Source organism: Colius striatus, chromosome 3 (assembly GCF_028858725.1).
Source record: "Colius striatus isolate bColStr4 chromosome 3, bColStr4.1.hap1, whole genome shotgun sequence".
NCBI classification, from domain to species: domain Eukaryota; kingdom Metazoa; phylum Chordata; class Aves; order Coliiformes; family Coliidae; genus Colius; species Colius striatus.
In genome coordinates this window covers 65,889,375-65,911,393 of record NC_084761.1, presented here as the reverse complement: position 1 = coordinate 65,911,393, position 22,019 = coordinate 65,889,375, and the positions used below count along the sequence as shown (strand labels likewise).

The following is a 22,019-nucleotide window of genomic DNA, read 5'->3' as shown; positions in this document are numbered from 1 at the left end:
TCAGGCTGATTCTGTTAAATGTTATTAATTGTCTAAAGCAAATAGCTTCAGATAGGTGTTTTTATTTCTTTTTCTTTATGATCTCAAATTATGAAAAACAACATAATTAATTGTAACTTTCTACGTGTACTGTTTTCCTTGTGAAGTGCTGTTTGGCATAGGATATTTAGATTGTCTCCAAGACCACCTCCTAGTAACTGTGATGAAGCATGGTGTAAATTTCTAGGGCATGACTCATTCATTACAAATTTGTTTCCATGCTTGAAATAAAAAAGCTTCAAGCACCATCTGCTGTCAGAAATCAGCTACTGTACTTTTCCTCTGTATTTGCTAGAAGTTTTGGTAGCTTTCTGGCATTTCCAGGTGTTAAGAGCACAGTAGCCTTTTAATCTTGAAATAAGTGAGAACATGTTTGTGTGTGCCTGCTTATATAAGCTTATTAAATTTTGAGTATTTACTTTTACGTCAGGACCCGTGTTATGAAATTTTCATAAAGTGTGTTCCTGTAGGAACTTTACATCTCAACTGTATACAGTACAAATATCTACAGTGGAATTTGAGATAAAGCAAAAATCTTAACTCTGTCCTTATCTTCCTTTAGGTGGCAGATAATGGAAAACCACCATTGTCATCTTTGACTTACATTGATGTTAGAGTTATTGAAGAAAGCATCTATTCTCCAGCAATTCTGCCTCTAGAAATCTTTATCACAGCCTTTGGGGAAGAATATTCAGGTGGTGTCATTGGAAAAATTCATGCAACCGATCAAGATGTTTATGATACTTTGACATACAGTCTGGACCCCAAAATGGAATCCATGTTCTCAGTTTCCAGCACTGGTGGCAAACTAATAGCACATAAAAGATTAGATGTGGGACAGTACCTCCTAAATGTCACTGTTACAGATGGAAAATTTACAACTGCCGCTGATATCACTGTACATATCAGACAAATCACGCAAGATTTACTAAATCACAGCATTGCAATACGCTTTGCAAACCTTGCCCCTGAAGAATTCATCGGTGATTACTGGCGCAATTTCCAGAGAGCATTAAGAAACATCTTGGGTGTGAGGAGAAACGACATCCAGATTGTTAGCTTGCAGCCTTCTGATCCTCCTTCAAATCTTGATGTCCTCCTGAATGTTGAAAAATCTGGTAGCTCTCAGCACCCAATGAGAATTTTGCTCCACAAGATAAACTCTTCTGTGCCTGACCTTGAGGAGATTTTAGGAGTCCGGATAATCAATGTTTTCCATAAACTTTGCGCAGGCTTAGATTGTCCTTCAAAATTTTGTGAAGAAAAAGTAACAGTGGATGAGAACATCATGTCAACCCACAGCACAGCCAGATTGAGTTTTGTCACTCCCCGTCATCACAGAACAGCAGTTTGTCTTTGTAAAGGTAAGAAAAGTAACACAGAAAACCATAGCCTTGAAAGATTGGTCTGGTTTTGAGTAACCATAATCCACAGGGGAAAGTTTATATTACATGACAAAATGAAGAATTGGTCTGTTACCCTCACTGCAAGGTTTGCCTAATTTTATTCAGAGTGAGGAGTAATTCTTTCTTGTCTCTTTACATCATTTTAAGAGTTCACATATTATGTGCTTATGGGAGGGCCTTTTTTTATTGTTACACCTCCATTTTTCATTTTTTGAAAGAAATTCCTTTTTTTTATGTGTTCTAAATTACCAGCCATTTTGCAATCTTGTATGCAGGAAGGTAAGTTCTTGGAAAGTACTTGGAAATACTTCCTGTTTTCTGCTTAGAGGAACAGGCCACACAGCTTACAGACTTGTCTAGGAATGAGAGGATGAACTTGGAAATTAATATTCATTAATATACATTAACTATACAGTTTTATAGCTCTGAGGAAAACAACATTGCTTTTTGAAATCATCCTTTTCTGTCTCAAATACAGACACACTCTTCTGTCCCCGGCCCACTCTTTCCGTGTTTGATATCTACATGTTGGGTTTTATGGTGTATGATAGTAATAGTAAACCTTAAACCACAACACCAGTCTCCAAATTTTACCAATTGAACTGAGTAATCAAGATAACTATGAAATGTCAGCTATCACATATGCAATTTGTCTAGTCTCTGTGACAGTCATGTCACGTAACTGTTGCTTCACTTGTCTGATGGTTAGAAATACCATTTGGGTTGTTTTCAGCTGCTGTACATAACTGTCCCTTTTCATAACATACTGTTGCCACCAACAGAAGATAACTTATGTATTTCAATTTGCAGAAGGCAAATGTCCCCTGGTGAACAGTGTATGTGAAGGAAACCCATGCCCTGAAGGTACCGAATGTTTAGGAGAGCCAAAGGAAGGAAAATACTCCTGTGTTTGCCAAGACAGCAAAGCTGGACAGTGTCCTGGTAAGAAATTAACTCTAAAAATTTCTGCATAAAACCATATTTCTTTCCAAATAGAAATTTGATTCCAGTCCTATGTTAAAACGTTTTATGCTTTTCTGTATTCCATAGCATCAGCTGGCACTGCTGTGACGTTTACCGGGAGCAGCTATGTGAAATACCGTCTCATGGAAAATGAGAACAAAGAGGAAATGAAGCTGACAATGAGACTCAGAACTTACTCTGCTCATGCAGTTGTTATGTATGCTCGAGGAACAGACTACAGTATCTTAGAGGTATACTAAAATCTCCTACTGTATATCTCCTCTTTTTTGCTTGCCATCTTCTTACTAATTTTTATGCCAAATTAAAAGATTGAATCATGCCGATGTTGTGTTACAACTTAGAATTGCCTTCAAGGCATGTTATACCTCCATGTGACAAACTTGCACGTAATTTTTTTAATCTGTAAAAAATAATTTGTTTTATTTAATGTTTTAAAACACTGCCTTATCTATTTTAAATAACAACTTTAAATTGATTTGCTTAAAATACTCATTAAGTCCATGCAGAAAAAGTCACTTAAAGCATAAGATGAAAGGTCTTCTGGAGTATTGTAACCGTTTGATGATGATCTGTGACTTCTTTACTAGAGGAAAGAATGTACAAAGCATATAATTTTAATGAAAAGAACTACACAGAATTAATCACAATCACTGCAACTATTTGGAATACAGTGTTATTAAACTGCCTTTTATGAACACCGTCATCATCCTGTCTCCGCGGCAAACAAACTTTTATAGGCATCAATATTTTATACTCTTTGGCTTGCAGACCACTTGCTGATGTTGTGGCTTTCCTCTGTAGATTCACCATGGAAGGCTGCAATATAAATTTGATTGTGGCAGTGGACCTGGGATTGTCTCCGTCCAGAGCATTCAGATAAATGATGGCCAGTGGCATTCAGTATCTCTTGAAGTGGACGGAAATTACGCACGACTTGTTCTGGATAGGGTGCATACTGCATCTGGTACTGCTCCTGGTACACTTAGGACACTCAACCTAGATAATCATGTGTATTTTGGTGGTCATATTCGTCAGCAAGGAACAAGACATGGTAGAAGTCCTCAGGTTAGCAATGGTTTCAGAGGCTGTATGGATTCTGTTGTACTTAATGGCCAAGAGCTGCCCTTAAACAGTAAGTCACGAAATTATGCACACATCGAAGAATCTGTAGATGTGACTCCTGGATGCTTACTGACTACCACAGAAGGTTGTTCAAGCAGCCCATGTCAGAATGGAGGCATTTGCAATGCACTGTCAAACGGAGGTAAGCCTGTGCTATACTTTTCTACTGATAGTTTTCAAAACTGCATTTCCATTTCCCTGCCTTGAAGGACAAAACAACTTCGTGAATAATTCTTGTTTTTCCAGAGAGCTGTAGAAGGTTGGTTATTGAGTAGATAGGCAGGCTGTGTCTGCCTGTGTTCTTTGAGGTATGAAGTAGACGAAGTCCATCAGACAGTGAGGATTTAGTCTTCATTGTCAACACCTGGGGTCTGTACTCTTAACTGCCTACTTTAGAGTCCACCTTTAAAAATTAAGAAATCACTATAACAGGCTTGAGGTTTGTGAGAGAAATGAAAGTTATCCTTCCATAATGTTAAATAAAAGCCATATCGTTAGACATTCAATAGGAATATTCCTATTTTTTCCCATCTCCTCTCTCTTCAAACAGGTAGCTAGACAAGGAGGATTTTATCTTAAATTTGTAGGTGGGCAGGGAGGATTTTGTCTTAAATAGAGTAAAGCCATGTGTATCTTTCAAAAAGACTGTGTTTGATTTCAGGTTACTACTGCAAGTGTGCACCTTTGTTTATGGGAACTCACTGTGATGTAAGTGTCAACCCATGTGCTTCCAACCCCTGCCTTTATGGTGGTACTTGTATCCCGGTCAGTGACGATTTTATCTGCCAGTGCCGAGGACAATACACTGGCCAGAGGTACGTTTGTAAGGTTTATTGTACCAATGAACCTCCTAGAGAACAGGCTACAAATTTAACACTTTTTCCATTTTCTTTTTTATCTGTTTCCTACGTAAGGCTCAGACTTTGAAACTCACTAGAGTTAGTTGAAGTTAATGTTACATCCCTGAATCCCACACTATATATACTCACTTTCAGTGAGGTAATGGTTCATTCACGCCTTCCCTCTCACCTCACCCCCTGGGGTTTTTTTGCCTTTCCAGGTGCCAGCTAGGTCCATATTGCAAAGATAATCCTTGTAAAAACAGTGGCAGGTGTATTGACAGTTTGGATGGACCTGTTTGTGAGTGTGAAGCAGGCTTTCATGGAGAAAGGTAGGTAGTATTCCACATATCTTGAATTTTTAACAGCTTAAATTAACACCTTAAATTAACAGCTTAAACTGGTTGAAATCTGGAACGATGATAAAATAGCAGATTGCCAGTTAGTGTCCAGTACTGGATATTAAACATATCTAGAATCGTTAAGAACAAGGAGATTACAGTAAAGACTACTGATATAAACTAAATAGCTTCGCTCTGTTCTGTTTCTGATAGGTGCCTGGCTGATGTCGATGAATGCGTAGAAAACCCATGTCTTAATGGTGCCCTTTGTGAGAATACTTATGGTTCCTATCACTGCAATTGCAGCCGTGGATTTGGAGGAAAACACTGCACAGAAATTGTTCTTAACAAATACGTTTCAACATCTTGGAACATTAGCTTAGCTGAAGTGATTGGGATTATTGTTTTCATCGCAGGAATATTCTTGTTAGTAGTGATTTTTGTTGTTTGCCGCAAAGTGATTAGCAGAAAGAAGAAGCAACAACCAGAACCTGAAGACAAGCAACTAGGGACTACAACAGCTTTCTTGCAAAGACCTTATTTTGATGCAAAATTGAATAAGAACATCTATTCTGACATCCCACCACAGGTTCCTGTTCGTCCCATTTCATACACTCCAAGCATTCCAAGCGACTCCAGGAACAATCTTGACAGGAATTCTTTTGAGGGGTCTGCCATCCCCGAGCACCCAGAATTTAGTACTTTTAACCCAGATTCTGTACATGGTCATCGGAAAGCTGTAGCTGTTTGCAGTGTAGCACCAAATTTGCCACCACCACCTCCCTCCAACTCTCCTTCAGACAGCGATTCAATACAGAAACCCAGCTGGGATTTTGACTATGACAGTAAGAAATGTTCTCATTGTATTACTTTTCTGTTAAAGGTGTGTGCTGGTACACACCTGCTGCTATGAGTGCAAAATCTCCTGTTGTTTGTTGGGGTACAAAAGGCATTATGACTTTATTGGGGTTTGAGTTTGATCAGGCTCTATTAAATTCTGTAAAAACATGTAGATATAATCCTTAAATATTATTGATTCTTTAATCTAGAATCTGTTGATCATCTCACTTGAAAATTTTTCTTTCAGCTAAAGTAGTAGATCTTGACCCCTGCCTTTCAAAAAAGCCTCTGGATGAAAAGAGCTCCCATCCTTACAGTGCTAGAGAAAGCATGTCTGAGGTCCAGTCTCTCAGCTCCTTCCAGTCTGAATCATGTGATGATAACGGTATGTAAAATACAAGCATTCTCTACTGCTGCTTGCATTCATTTGTTCTGTCTTATATCTACTTCTACTTATATCTACTTATCAATAGGGCTTATATATATGAAATATATATTAAATAATAACTTATTTAATATATATCTGTATATACTTATGTTAATGGCAGATATGTTATTTTTTGAAAGGATTTTGCCTGTCTCACACCTCGTGTTAATGATTTTACCTTAACATTAAATATAACTATTCTGCTGTTAGAATTTTAACAGTGAAATTGCAGCACAAGGTGTTCAGAGCCTTGTCTTTAAAAGGTGTTAAAATCTTGTTCAAATTTGAGAAACTCTTCTAGATAATCATTAGTTACCACAGAATGGTTGTCACCTTCTGCGAGAACACAGTGAATTTTAAAAATGGCCTCTGCACAAATCGTAACTTTCGCTTTGACATTCAGCTCTTGGTAAAAAGCTTTCTGCTGTTACAGTTTCATTTGTTTCCTTCTCTTTTTCTTGCTGCGACCTCAGCTCCCATATGGATCAGATCAGTTCTGAGTGAGAGCAGAGTTTAAGGGACTGCTTGTAAGTTTGATTACTTTAGTAATGAAGGAAGCTGCACAAAATTTGTTATAGTAGAACAGTATATTTGTCTTTCACCATGATTAAAATGAATTTTAAAAAATCATTTCTTGAAAAAAGCCATTATAAAAATAAACATTTATTTCAATCACACCTCCAGTCCATCAAAATATAATTAGCATACATATTTGTGGGTTTAATTATTACTGATTGGAAGTCTTTTACTTTCCATTGTGGTGACAGATGCTTTTACAGTTGATATAAGTGTGTGAATACATCTGTGTATTCAGAAATATTGCAGACTGATTGGACAAAGCCACAGTTATCTCATAACTTAATTCATTTAGCTTAGGAATAAATAATGTTCTGCTTCTCAATGAAGTAGAGATATTTTTTCTTAACAGCATGAAAAGAAACATCTGTGTTCATGATTGGTGAAAGTAAAATGGTATGCTTACAGTACTCATCAGTAGTCCTGATACCAACTTTCAACTTTTTTCCTGTGTTTTGAAGTGTTGTGTGGTACATGATGTTCTCCACTCCTCTCCATTCCATGTATTTGATACAGTCTTACTCACATTTCGTGTCATGGATTTATTTACTCATTAATACATTGTTTTAAGATAAATAGCTGTAGTGTCATAGATATTATTCCTTCCTTTTTCATAGATTGTGAATTTTAGTTTAAAATCTAATTCCTGAGCCATGCAAGCAAATTGCATGTGCTTATGTCATCCTACCCTGTAAGAGTAAATCCTTCTGTCTTCCAAAAGTAGCTTGGGAAAGAGAAGACATATAAAATACCATAATTTTGGTTGTTTTTAAATAAGAGTGTCACAACCTGAATTTGGTATTGTTACTGTTTGCACAGAAGTTAGGTCAGCAACAGAAGTTTGCAGTTAATAGTTTTCACATTCTAGCATTTTAGTTCATTTCAATTAAAATATCTTCCCTTGGTCTTCCACTGAGGGAGGAGAAAAGAAAAAAAAAAAGAGGTTTGCAATCTCAAAAGGGAAGCCTAATTCAATACTCTTTAATTCAACTACAACAAGCCTTTAGAAAAGCCTAGTTTACTGCCATCTGGATTGAAGTATTATGCAAATGGTATGTTTAGGTGACGTTTCAGAAGTTCTGACGCACCTAAAGCAGCTTTGTGCTCATGCAGAATCTGCTTCAGGAGCAGTTACAAGTACTTTTCCATGTTTATCAAGAATAAAATTCAGGTTGAGAGATGTGTTTTATATGCAATTGTTTTCTAGATAGAGAGTAAATGTATATGTACACCAGTTATCTTGCTCTATAAAGTAGTAATGAACTGCAGTTTTACAGTATTTTTTTTTATATCTGTATGTTGTTTAAAGTGATGTTAACTATAGGTTTGTTTTAATTTGCTCCTTTTATACCTTTTACAAGCTTCCGTAGTGACTGTAATACACCTTGTCAATGCTGTTGTTGACTCGGTGGAAAAAGAAGGTATATATATGTTTTCATATTTATTTACTGCTTTGGCAGAATAATGCACGTTTGTCTTCTAGTAATGTAGCAGATAAGAGTTATAAAGTAGTATTTATCTGGACTTTCTGATAAGTTTTAGCAAAGAATGTATTTCTGTTGTATGTCTGTTCATATTTTCATATGTATGCTGTAGCAACCTTGTGGTCAGGTTTCAAAGTGGGGGAAAAAAATGGAATTGACATAAAAAGATTTTGGTGCTTACTCTCTTCTGAAAATACTCATACTAAAGCTCCCAGCAGAATTGAGACAGCATCAAAGGCAATTACATGTGCTACAGTAGATGGAAAAGCAACAGCCTCCACTTGCTTTTCTTTTCCCACCCACATCTGTTGGCACCTCATCCGGCTGAGCAGAACGGGAGTAGTCTGATACCAGTACTCACTTCCCTGGTCTTCTGATCCATGTCTTTAGCAGAAAAAATAATTTCTAGTGTGTAGTTGAGGTATATACTCATACAAATCCCTTTTGAGTTAAGTCATTACTTACTACCCAGCCTTATGTCAGTATCTGAAAGGCGTATTTGGGTGTATTTATACACACACACATATATTTGTGCGTGTGCATTGTATGTGTGTTTAGAAGTTGGAATATGGTGAAGTTGCCATTTTGAATGGAATTTCATCTCTTTTCTGCTAACATTTAAGAATCGACCACTCTGAAAAACACAAATTCTTTACAAAATAATAGTAGCAATGAAGGGGCACGTGAGTTTATGAAAATGCTAAATATTTTTATTTACTTTAAAATACATACATTTTCAATAATATGCAAGTAATTTCACCATGATCGTGAGTCTTCAGAGGTTAGTCTTGAAGTAATATCTACACTGTGTGTTTTCTATTTATTATTACAGACTAGGAAATTCTATTTTTACATTAAGCCCTAATTAAAAACAAAGCCATTTTAAGAAAAAAACAATTAATTAGAGTATTTGAAGATTCTCCGTGGTTTGTTATTTGAGGTAGCTCTAGTGTGCTGTATGCACACACACAACAAAGTAGACAAATGCAAAGACTAATGATTATATGAGAATATTTAATTAATGAGTAACTGTATCTCAGTGCTAAAAATTAAAGGGAGACTTATAAGACTAGGAGAAGCAAAACCTATCAGGGGAAATAAAACAACTTACCTTTTCTCTGAGATTTTAATTGGCAAAAACTAAAAATTATGCATGTAGTTGTTAAGTGAAAGTTGAAAGTGTTGCTTAGTGGTTTACTGCCACTGTAAGATAAATATTTTATTCATTGCAGAGTATTCATACATTAAAGAAATCTTGCCCAGGTTACTTCTTCACACTTGGAATTTTATACTCTTAAAAAACATTCCTTCATTCAAAGCATCTTAGATACAGAGTTCTGGTTTTGAGCACCCTCAGTAAAGTGCCAGTTAAAACAACAGAAATCATTGTTCAAGCCTTCAGTGAGGTCATGTTCTGGGACAGATAGTCCTTTCCTTTAGTATCCCCAAGTAGTTCTGTCCAACGGGAAGCTGAGCTGAGGCGAGTCTCATCCTAGGTCAGTTGTAGGCTTGCATTCTCTGCACTGCCCCTTCCAGGTTAACAGTGCTGAGTGCAAGAGGAAACAGAGCTCCAATCTAGCAAATTGTCACCTAAAAAGATGGGCACATTGGGTTCTGGTTTGTGTTTCTGTATTTTACATTAAAGGGTCTTTGCCTTATAGAAAGAGGACAGGACTGAGATCATCTCCCCATCCCCTGGTAAAAGTGCTCTGAATCATAAAGGCCACAATCTGCCTGTTTGCTTTAGCGACACACCCAGTTTCCCTAGAAAAATGAAGTGTTGTCTTCTAAGTAGACTAGTGATCAGAACCTTCTGAAGGTAAGGCCAGAGATGTTTTTAAGAGTTACAGATCTTGGACTGATATCTCCTTTAGTGTGGACAGTATTTTTGTTGTCTGAGCTAGGCAAGCTTAAAAAAAATAAAGAAGGATATGTGCCCCTCCCCTCTCTGAAGTTACCCTCTGTCCCCCCAGTCTTCTACGAATAGATAAAAGTATCAGTTCGTAGGAGATTATTCTGTTATAGGCATTGTCCATCCTTACAGACCTGAATAGGGGATGTAGATTCCTGGAGACAGAAAGGTATAAAATTTGTCAGATAACAAAGGACAGTTCTCTCCCTGCTGAGCGCGAGTTGTTGGGATTGCCGTACAAAGTGAGGCAGGTCTCCTAGTGCACAGTGTATGGAAGCCAAACACTAAAAGAGAGATTTCTGTCTTCTCACAAGGTACTTGAAGGTGTAAGTCCTAATAAATGCGGCCCAGTGTCAAAAAACTAGGGAAGGATACAAGGAAAGAAAAAAGCCAAACCAAGTTTTGTTACCTTTTTTAGCACAAAGCTACTGACAGGAGGACTTCAGCAAACTAGAAGCTGCAGATTTTGCCACTACACAGCCATGTCCCAGGTTGGCTATGCGTTAGTTCAGTAGCCATTTTGCACTTTAAATCTAACAAAGAAGCCCAGGGAAGAGAGAGAGAAAAAACAACAACCCAACTTTAGTACTGCTAAGTATTAAGCTGGGCAAAATCAGCATGAACATGATAGAAACAGTGATTGTCTTCATGTTGGTTCTACTATTTGATTCCTAACTACAGATGTTTTTCCTTTTTCTTCTCATTCTGCCAAAAGAATCTTTTGCTGTTCCTGACCTCAGCAATTCAAGAGGTGACTTCTGCATGCAGTTCATCGGTGTTCACCAAAATATTTCTGTTAATATTTGATTTTAACACAGACTTACTGTCAGTTGCTTGCTGTGCATTTATCTGCAATTATTACTCTTTGCTAGATTCACACCTTACTACAATTCTGTATTAATTTCATTTTTTATGTTCAGATGAGAAAAATAATTGTTTCATGAGCTTAGGTTTACATCTAGTTTCAAGCAGATGAATACAAACTTTTTCAAGGGGAGTTTGTAGGAGAGGGTCAAGTTCAGTCATTTCTGCATGATTAAGCTTGATTTTCCTGTTTTGTTCTTGTATTTGAATGTGGAATGTATTTACTAATAGTCAAAAGATTTTTATCTGAGGTAGGGCAGTTCCAGTAGAGCCAACACCGATTTGTGAAATATACCATACAGTTAAGGGGTAACGTCATTTTAAATGGTCTGGATACTTTACTAATTAGAAATTACTTCTCTTACATAAGAAAAGCATGGTTTCTATATGCTAAATGTATTCTTAAGACAAACAAGTAGCTGTTACCACCCTAACTAATTACTCAATGACAGTTGATGTTGCATCAACTGTCATTCAACTGTTGGAGGCTGTTGGTTCTTTGCTATCCAGTGAAGAATTCTATACCTTTATGTATTGTGACAGCACATTCCATAGGTGACCTACAGCTCTTCCCATGTTAGGTGAGATGTCTGAGAAAATATAAAAGCTCAGTTGTGAATGATGCAGTTTCTAATGCATGGCGTAATGTAAAGTTGTGTTTTGTTGAATGTCTTACGTGGAATGGGGGCAAACTGCTCTCTAATTAACAACTAGTGTCCTAATCACAGTGATTGCCTTGTCTTAATACATGTGTTGACTTCTCAGTTCAGACTGGCTTGAAGACAAGATACCAATACTCCTTTTTTTTTTTTTTTTTTTTTAATTACTTTTCCAGGTTACCACTGGGATACATCAGACTGGATGCCAAGTGTTCAGTTGCCAGGTATCCAAGAGTATCCAAATTACGAAGTGGTTGAGGAGCCAGCTCCCCTCTACACGGATCCCAATGCCATCGATACAGACTATTACCCTGGAGGTTATGACATAGAAAGCGATTTTCCACCTCCACCTGATGACTTCCCTGCACCTGACGAGCTTCCACCGTTACCACCGGAATACAGCGACCAGTTTGAGTCAATACAGCCACCCAGAGACATGCCAACCATAGGTAGCTTGGGTTCTTCTACAAGCAGCAGGCAGAGATTTCACCTTAATCAGTACCTTCCCCATCACTATCCTGCAGACATGTCAGAACCTCAGACGACAACCAGTGGCGTCAACGGCGGTTACAGGAGAGAACCTTATGCTCCTTACACCTTAGGGTACAATAGAGACTTTGAAGCACCCACTGTAGACAACATGTCCATGTCTGTGTATGCTTCCACAGCTTCATGCTCCGACGTGTCAGCATGCTGTGAAATGGAGTCTGAAGTTATGATGAGTGACTATGAGAGTGGAGATGATGGTCATTTTGAGGATGTGAAAATTCCTCCGCTTGATTCCCAGCAACATACAGAAGTCTGACACACTCAACAAAAGTGCCTGGACTCTTAACAAACTTTATCAATTCTAGGACAACCTTCAGGAGCTTTTTAAATTTTTTTTTCTTTTTCCCAGCCACAGTGAATGCTTTTGTTTCAGTGAGCTAAACTGGCATGGCAGCATTGGATCATGCAGTTCATTTCCCTCAATCAGCCTCTTTCCATTTCCTGACCTACTGTAATTGTGCAGTTCCCAGGGTTCCGTTGGCTGTGCCGTCTCTGAACATCCTTTTTGTTATTTACATTGTCTATGTTAAAAAAAAAATCAAGTACCACTTCTCCATGTTAGCATGATGCATCTATTTATATAGTTCTAATGCAGTTAATTTTCTCCTATTTTTTTTGTAAATTTTATGTACAGTTTTGATTTTAATAGTTTTAACTAGATTTTGTAGATATTTTGTGAATTTATTTTCCACTGAAACTAGTGGTGTTAGTGTGCCATTAAAAACTAGCACCCTGACTAATAATAATAATAATCAGGGCATCGCTACATATTCACCCAAACACTGAGGTTTGACATTTCATTATAAAAAATGCAACGTATTCACATGATTCCAATTGTACATAGGTTAGGTCTGTTATTTTTCTGGGTCAGCTACATGGAAGTGTCTTAAATGGGTTGCTGTATTTTAGAACTGTAAACATTTTTTTCCCTTCTTGGAAAGTGTGTTGGGGACCCTTCTGCATACCAGTTTAGAACCAAAACCACCATGACACAGTTTTTATAGTGTCTGTATATTTGTGATCCAATGGTCTTGTAAAGGTTTTTACTGAAAATTACCATTAGCCAGTCTTTCTTACTGACAATAAATTATTAATAAAATACTTTAGCTTTGCTCTGTCTATCTCTGTTATATAATTTACAATTGACAAAGCATTCGGTGCAGCATTTAAGTCTGTATATGTTTTGTACTGTATGAAGTTACTTGCTCCCAACAAAAACTTTTCCTCTCCCCAGAAATGGAGCTGCAGCTCGCTAGATGGCACTGTGTGTCTGTCCACTTCATGGTGTTCTAAGCACAAACTGGGCCACTATGAATAAAGATTGATGGGTACTAAACTTTAGTAGCTTTTGCAGTAGTTTGCATTTTTTTTTTAAACATAACATATCAGGTATGTAAATTACTGAGTGTTTTCTCTGAAGCCCCCAGAAAATATACGGGGGGGGGGGGGGGGGGGGGAACAAAACACTTTCTTCCATTCTTAATCACCTGAATATTTTCATGAATAGTGGTCCCTTGATTGTGCATGCTGAAAATTCCATGCCAGTTTCTGAGTTTGTGATAAGTAACTTGGGGATTGTTATGCAATTGCTGTTTCTTGCATTATGTTCACACAAAAAGTCTGCCTTGAAGTAGTCCAGACAGGATACAGTTTGCCTGTATTATGCAGCTGCTTTTCTATCTAGAAAAATAAACCAAACCTCTAACAGAGTTCTCTAGCATAAATTTGCCATGATGGTAAGCCAAAGGAATAAGATAACTGTCTTCTGCCTCTTGCATAAGGGATACTTCTTAAGTTCAGAACACATTTCTAGCACATTAGTGAAATTGTAATATAGCCTTTCAGCTCCACTTCCATTTTTTTTCTTCTCCCCCGCTGTCTCATGCTGCAGCCTGGAACAGTATAATATTAGATTCTCTCAGGCATAAGCTAATCCTAGGTCTTCCAGCACCTGGGGGAACAGGGTACTGGATATGTATTTGGAGTGTTATTTGTGCACAAAATGGAAGAAAACTTCCAGCCTGGCAGCTGTATAATAGAAATGATGAATTACAGGAGGCAGCCAAGAGCCAGCCACAGATATTCCTTAGTGTTAACTAGCCCGTATGAAGATAAGAATATTATGACATGTAAAAGGGCTGAAATCAATGGGTTTAAAACCATGTGCTGACTGTAAGCTGCCATGTTAGAACAGAATCATTTCAGTTGGAAAAGACCCTTATGATAATCAAGTCCAACCACTAACCTTGCACTGCCAAACCCCTCACTAAACCGTGTCCCTCAGCAACTCATTTATGTGTGTTTTAAATATCTCCAGGAATGGTGACTTCACCACCTACCCTGGGCAGCCTGTTCCAATAGTTAACCTCAGTGAAAAAGTTCTTCCTCATCTACAATCTAAACCTCCCCTGTCACAACTTGAGCCTATTTCCTCCTGTCCTATCATTCATTACTGCAGAGATAAACCCCTACCTCACTAAAGGCCCATTTCAAGTAGTTGTAGAGAGTGATCATATCTCCTCAGCTTCCTTTTCTCCAGACTAAACTGTCCCAGTTCCCTCAGCCACTCCTCATAAGACTTGTGCTCTAGTTTACCCTGCTCCTGAAGAGCTTTCTGTGGACTAGGCTCAGTCTTAAGCATTTTTTTTTAATTTAATAGGCTTAAAAGAAACTTACAGAACTGCAAGTAAATTATATTATACTACAGTAGTTAGGATCACTGCTCAAGATTTAATATCTCTTCCTCAGTAGGAATGAACCTCAGAAGTCAGTGAAGGAACACCCTGCACAGATGTGTATCATTTCTTAGTTGATAAGGACTCCCAATAAATCCAAAAGCCTGCCCTTCAAATATATTTTATTAAATTACACATTTACAGCAGCAAGGTCTGAAAACGTGTTTCAAAATTTAGAAGTGTGAAGGACAGGAATATGAACACTTAAGTACACTTTTATTCACAGTATTGTCAACTGAAGGCTAATGTAGAACATCAGGCTCAAATGGAGCAAGGTCTCATTACTCTGAAAAGAAACTCAAGCCGCTTTAAGAAAAACTTACATTGTAAGGTTGTGGATTCTCCTTCCTTGGAGTCTTCAAGACCCATCTGGATGTGTTCCTGTGTGACCTGACCTGGGTGGACATGCTTCTGCAGGGGAGTTGGACTAGATGATCTCTAAAGGTGCCTTCCAACCCTTACCACTCTATCATTCTATGATCTCTACCTTGAATCAAGACAGTTGCAGGGATCAGTCCATGCTCTGTCAGGGGTCATGGCTGTCACCTGGCTTCAGGCTCGATAAGTGCTCGATAAGTTCACCAAAGCACCTAGGATGACCGTTTTTTTGTATTCACAAGCTCTGTCCTGATCACAACTCTTCACACTAAACAGCAGCTGCTGCCTGCCACACCACGGTAGCGGAAGCCTTCAAGCAAGAAGTCTGCGTACTTCACAGTAAAGTTCTACACACACAAATAAGAGGTAGTTGCCTCAGTTTCTTTTTATAGCTCTTGCCCATTTTTAGCATTAATTGGCTTTCAAGCCCACACAAGCCTTTGCAAAAATATTAAAATGATGTAGTGCCCATTACACCATGCACACTGAAGCAGACATAAATCTTTACAGCATTACTCATTCTTCCACAGCTGGAGTGGGGGAGAAAAGTCAGAGAGGCACAATACCCAGTACAGCAACAAAATTCTTTTTTTTGCTTTGATCTTAAAGACAAAACTTTAAGAGCATTCTTATTGGAATTATTTTTCCTTCATGAAAGGTAAATAAATTTCTAAACTGGTTGATAATCAAAAGCTTATTGATTACCAATGCCTAACATCCATTGTTAAATGTGATCTACAGGAGCATTTCAATCATAACACAAGTTTAAAACTTTCACACGCAACACAGTTAAGCATTTACAGCAGGAACACAGAACTCAAGGCTATGGGTGAGAACACAACATATTGACCATTATTACAAAAGCAGTGTCATTTAGAGCTATCACAGCTGAGCCATATGCCTCTCAACTTTTTGCTGCAGATGATAATTTCTCAGTTTCTTGTTTTCATCTATGTTTGGAGTAGAAACTGTCAGTGTGAGGAAAAGCGTGGAGAAGCCCCATTATGGGAATGAGTCATACTATCATTAATGCCCAGGGTACCAATTGAAAAATATGCTAAGCAGGATAAATTCCTTTCAGAGCTTGCATTTAATCTGAAGAAACACATAGGGAGAGATGGTGAATGATGTGAATGCTAAATCAAAAAGGTTTTTTTCTAATTTCATATCTTTTTCTAAAGAACTTGAAGCACTAACACTAATTCATAGCACAAAAGTTCAAATGCCTCCTGCTCAAACAATTAATTCTTCACAATAGCCATATAGACAATAGGAACTTCTGCTCTGAGTTTCACTTGGGAAAAACATCAACTCTTAGAGAAAAGGGCTAAAAGTATAGATAGCCTGATAATTGGAGCTTGATTGTATGTATTAAGCTTTCCATGTTTTTAAGCCCAGCACTGTTCTGTCACATTGAAATTTCACAGAACTTCTCCAAAAACTCAGTGTAGTTGTTCAGAAACACCTAGAAAGCAGGAGAACAAAGCTTTCTTTATCCAAGTTAGATTAAACAGTGTTTAAACCAAGGTCTTTCACTGATTACCCACCTGGAGAGCTCCCTCTGAAGGAGCCAGAAAACTATCTAACTCGGGCAACTGAAAAAGTTGCACCTTGTGTCTCAATAAAACAAGAACAAGTTAAAAAAAAGGTGACAGGAAAAAACACAATCCACTCTCCTCCCCATACAACTCACAGCAAGAACAAAAACACCTTATCAGCTCAGAGTCAGGCATGCACAGGAGCAGAATGTGATAAATTTTGAAAATCAGAGGAATACAGCTACTGAAAGCAGAGAGCAGCTGAGGCAGATTTTGCTTGAAGTTGAAGAAAGTAAATCTTAATAACAGTTTCAAAGTCTTTTAGTAGACCACGTATCAAGTATTTTTTACACTAATTTGTAGCCTAGAGGCTTTCTCCGATTTAGTTAGAGAGAATTCTTGCTCAGTGCACAAGATCTTATGAGAGACAAATGTGGAGCTGTGTTCCTCAAGTCAAAAGACCCATCTTATCTTGGAGACAGCAAACCTTGCTGGGCTGCCCTCAATAGCCTAGGAAAAGATTTTCCTCTTAACAGGGCTACTAGAATTCATACGTATCATTGCATTGCTGCCATGAGTTTCCTAATGACTACTCTAAAAATCCCATCATCGGTATTTTAACATTATGAGGAAGTGAGATAGACTCCAGATTAAGCGTCCTCAGACTCTTGGGGACAGCAGTTCATTTTCCCTCCACTTCCTTGGTTCTAGTTGAGGTTAATAAATCCTGTTGCCAAACCCCTGTTAAACAGTCTACAGCCACTTTGCAGATCAACCAAAGTCCCTCCCCTCTGAACCCTGCAGCACAAGGGTGCAGGAGAGAGGGCTGAATTTATATTCCCAGAAGGCAGTGGCAGTGACACGTACTGTCAAAACAGGTGGAGAAAAGGTCTCGCGTTAAGCAGCAGACATTGAGCTCAGACTGTACCTGGATTCAGATATTACTGAGTCACTCCTCAAACAAGGAAAATGTACAGTTATGCTGTACTTTAAATGCCAGAGATTATTTCCCTACATCTGGAGTGAAGCACGTTATTTTAAGCACCCCTGATCTTTAAGGTTTTGTATGTTTTTTTTCCTTTTGGCTACAAGTAGTCAGTTTCCTTAGGAAACAGCAGAAATATCTTTCTCATATTCAATTTAACCATGCTGCCAGAAATTTCATTCAATCAATCAATTTATTTTAGGACCCTATATAGAAAAGAAAGGTCTTCAGTTAAAAAAAAAAAAAAACAAAAACCAAACACCTCACAGCTTGGATAATCTCTCACAATAGGGTTAAAGTCTTAAGGAAAGCTTGTGACAAACAAGTTTTATCTCTCTCTCTACAGAGTTAGTAAAAAAATAATGCTCTTAAGTATGGAGTGTATATCAAACAGTTCAGTCATGTTAAGGGACTAGTGTACAAGGCTGAAAATCTCATTTTTATATTGTGCTTTGCAATTAAGAATAGGTAGGCATGTCAACATCCATTAATAGCCAAACACTTACAAATTCTCAAAGCTGATGAGAAAACTTAAGAAGGAATTCCTTCCTGAGCAAAACATTTCAGAGTAATTCACAATATCTCCATGTTTTCAGTGGATTGTTCTTTTACCACAAGGTTAACTCCATGGTACCTTGCTTAAAGATAAGTAGGGTACCCATTTCTCTCCAATTCCCATTCATGTGGGTATTTTATGCACACCCACAGGATGCAGAAGATTGTTCAACCTCAGCCCTGGCAGGGACTCCTTCACTGCATAAAACATACTGTGTGCCCCTAAGAGCAGAAGCAGCCCTTGAACTTGCCCTTTGCAGTTCACAATGAATAATAATGCTGTTGAAGACACTGTATTTAACAGTTCAATTTTTAAACTTTGTAGGCATATCAAAAGCCAAAACTTCTTATTTTCATGATCAAAAGCACCCAAATACCACAAAAGTGAGCAAGCTTTTTAAGGAGACCTAAGACAGGCAGCTAAAAGGCAAATCTTAACATGGAGCACAGATTGTACAACGATATCATATTGGCAAGCTTGTGACATTGATATCAACAAGGGACAAAAAAGGAAAAGACAAAAGAGAACATGGCATAGTACAACAGTAAAGCAAGGAAGGCCAGGAACTCCAGGAGGCTGAACTTGTATAAAAGTGAGGAAAATAAAAATTTCTGGCCCTATGGTGCCAAGATTATGTAGAAATTACTGAGAAACAATTTGCAGAAAAACAAAATAATAAAGGATAAATTAAAAACTTAAAAATTATAATATTTTAAAAAATTAAGTTTTAAAAATTAAAACTTAAAATTAAAGACAAAATTAAAAGCCAATGCAGAAAGTTTTCCAGAGAATCTATAAATATAAAGCTAGTGGAAGACCAAGGTGTAACTGGAACCTTGGAGAATTCAAGATTAGCAGATGTTTTCCCCACTGCATCTATGTCTACTGTGGGGAACAGTTGAGATGTTTCACTCCTTTCCAAAATCTTATCATGAAAAAGACAAAATAAAAGGATATTAATGAATGAGAAGAAATGGTATCGGAGACCATAGGGCATTGACTCAACTCTTCTAAAGCATTTACAGATTGAAGGCTCTTATTTTCTGGGGCACAGCCAACTAAAACTGCAGCAAGACCTCAAGAGTGGCCACCAACAATGACAGGATATCAAGCAACATAAACCAAGTACCAGCTTCTCTTGGATGTAGCATTTAAGAAAAAATGCAAATAATTATAGCAGAATCAGCAGCAAACAGGTAAATGGAGATTGTCAAACAGAACAATCTGGTCTGCTGCTTGTAAAATGAGAACTGAATCAAATCACATAGTGCCAGTCTGGGCATTTGTAGATTCTTTGTACAATCCTTTCACATTTTCTTTGTTCCCACACATAAGAGACAAAAGCACTTGCCAACATGATAATTATCAAAACACATTCATCCAAACAATTTGGTTTTATCTAATGGAAAAGCAGACATCCTTTGGGCACTGTGACCTTAGAAGTGTAGTCAACATCAGGGAACAAAAGCTGTGCATTTCTGCTTTCAATCAGATTGTTATGGAACAGGGATAGAAATTCAGGCTCAGGTAAAAATACTAGGTTAGAATTATTACCCAAAGATAACCAGATGAAAAAAAAAAAAATACAGGGAGTCTTTTATGTAAAGCAGAGTTTTTCTGAGGTTTCCCACACACACACACAAAAAAAAAAAAAAAGACAACTGTTTTTAGCAGTTTGGAGCATTGAATAAAGGTGTACAGGAGTTGTACTAGTTCCTTCTATGATTTTCTTCATGAAATATTTCAGTTCAGTTCCTTCACCGTTTTGTTAAATAAAAGAAACACAATGCTTTCAAGGTCCACTAAAGTTTCACTTGACCCAACAGTGTATTAGGGTCTGGAGTTGGTTTTTTGGGGTTCATTTCAGCAAACTACAGGAGACTTCATGCAGCTGTACTGAATGACGTTTTCAGTTTGGTGTCTGAACTAGGGAGAAGTTATTTTTACTGCCATTTCTGAAATTGCTTTTTAATCTCTCTTAAAACATGGCAACACTGTCAGCTATGTCCTACAATGAAAGTCCTTCCACACTTTTCTAAGGCAACACAACACTGAAAAAGTGTTATTTCCTCCACTAGAAACAAAGCTTTGCAGAAATCACTGCTAGCAGACCACTAGTAAATAGGTTCATTTGCACTTCCAAATCTTAAAAGAGAAAGTCACAGGCAGAAAAGTATTTGCTGTAATTTAAACCCTCTGTTAATCCCTCAGGTTTTAGCTCTAATCATCCCTTCTGTCCCTCCTTCAGCTATGTATTAGGTTCTCACGGCAAGGTTTTGGTAGCAAGGGGGCCCAGAGGTGGCCTTTGTGAGAAGCTGCTCCGTTGGCCCATAGAGCCAATGCCACCAGCCCCAAGAAAGACCAGATGCTGACCAAGGCCAGACCAATTAGTGATGGAGGTAACACCTCTGGAAAAAGATAGAAAGGTACTGCAGAAAGAAAGAAAAAGAAAGATACTGCACAGGTGCAAACTGTCACAGAAGTGAGGAGTGAGAATGCCAGAGGAACAACTTTGCAGACACAAAGTTCAGTAAAGAAGGAGGACCTGCAGGTTCTGGCACCTGGAGCACAAGTTCCCCTGCAGCCTATGGTGCAGCCCACAGTGAGGCGGGCCCTGCAGCCATGGAGGCCATGGGGAAGCAGCGATCCACCTGCAGCCTGGAGAGGACCCCATGCCAGAATGGATGGCTGCCTGAAGGAGCCTGTGACCCTGTGGGAAGCCTGCACTGGCGCATGTTTCTGGTAGGACCTACGGACAGGTCAGAGCCCACGCTCGAGCAGGTTTGCTGTCAGAACTCCTGACTCCATGGGGAACCCACACTGGAGCAGTTTGTTCCTGAAGGACTGTTCTCCCTGTGGATGAGACCCATGCTGGGGCAATTCATGAAGGACTACAGCCTAGGGGAAGGACCCATGTTGGAGGACTGTCTCCTGTGGGAGGGACCCACGCTGTATCAGAGCAAGGAGCAGCAGAATATAATCTGTGATGAACTGACTGGTAGTAACCTCCCTTTACCATCCCATTCTGCTGCTGAAGGGGAAGATGTAGACACCCGAGAAGAAAGGAGAGGTGGGGGGAAGGTGGTTTAAAATTCAATTTTTATTTCTCTTTACCCTTGTCTGTTCTGATTGGTAATGAATTAAACTAATGTTTCCCTGAGTTGAGTCTGGTTTTTGCCATTGATGGTAATTGCTGAGTGATCTCCCTATCCTCACCTCAACCCATGCGCCTTATATTTTTTTTCTCCCCATCCAGCTTAGGGGGGAGAGTGATAGAGTGGTCTTGATAGGCACCTGGCACCCAGCCACAGTCAGCCCACCACAAAACAACTTTAAATACAAATCATTACAATGGCAAATAAACCAGGTAAAGATTGTATCAAACTCTACAGCCTGGAGATAGTAATGCAGCATCTCAAAGAACACAGACTATCACCACGCACAGAATAAAACTAAATTATGACATTTTTTCCTTTTCCAGGAACATCGTATATCAAAAGAAGAGTTTGCTTCCTCCTAATATTCCCTCTAAGCACTTGTATTACTATACAGTAGAAACTAATCAAAAGTCAATGCAATGTGTTTTCATTAGTATTTACAAACCCAAACAGATGTTGTACTCAACTAATAATTTTAGCTGTTATGTTAGACACTTATGACTTGACGAGATTTTATCCACCAATATTTTTTATCTTTCAGCTCAACATACATTCCAATGAATGATGTGACAAATGCAGATCAGCACTCAATAACATCATGGGGCAATGCAACAGTACTGACAACCA

General features: G+C 38.3%; 1 protein-coding gene across 6 annotated transcripts in view; it reads left to right on the top strand.

The window, feature by feature from the left end:
* The window catches only part of FAT1 (FAT atypical cadherin 1), a 104,335-nt gene extending 91,192 nt beyond the window's left edge, over positions 1-13,143 (top strand). For 5 of the 6 annotated variants that reach the window (XM_061992041.1, XM_061992040.1, XM_061992044.1 and 2 more), the window contains exons 19-27: positions 602-1,403; positions 2,256-2,387; positions 2,496-2,659; positions 3,231-3,693; positions 4,213-4,366; positions 4,612-4,722; positions 4,945-5,576; positions 5,819-5,956; positions 11,670-13,143. In XM_061992041.1, coding sequence (XP_061848025.1) covers positions 602-1,403; positions 2,256-2,387; positions 2,496-2,659; positions 3,231-3,693; positions 4,213-4,366; positions 4,612-4,722; positions 4,945-5,576; positions 5,819-5,956; positions 11,670-12,298 — 3,225 coding nt within the window. In that variant the 3' untranslated portion in view covers positions 12,299-13,143. Of the gene's footprint in view, positions 1-601; positions 1,404-2,255; positions 2,388-2,495; positions 2,660-3,230; positions 3,694-4,212; positions 4,367-4,611; positions 4,723-4,944; positions 5,577-5,818; positions 5,957-7,935; positions 7,996-10,685; positions 10,722-11,669 lie in introns of all 6 variants that reach the window. The other variant, XM_061992045.1, reaches the window with a different exon arrangement.
* The last annotated feature ends 8,876 nt before the right edge of the window (positions 13,144-22,019 follow it).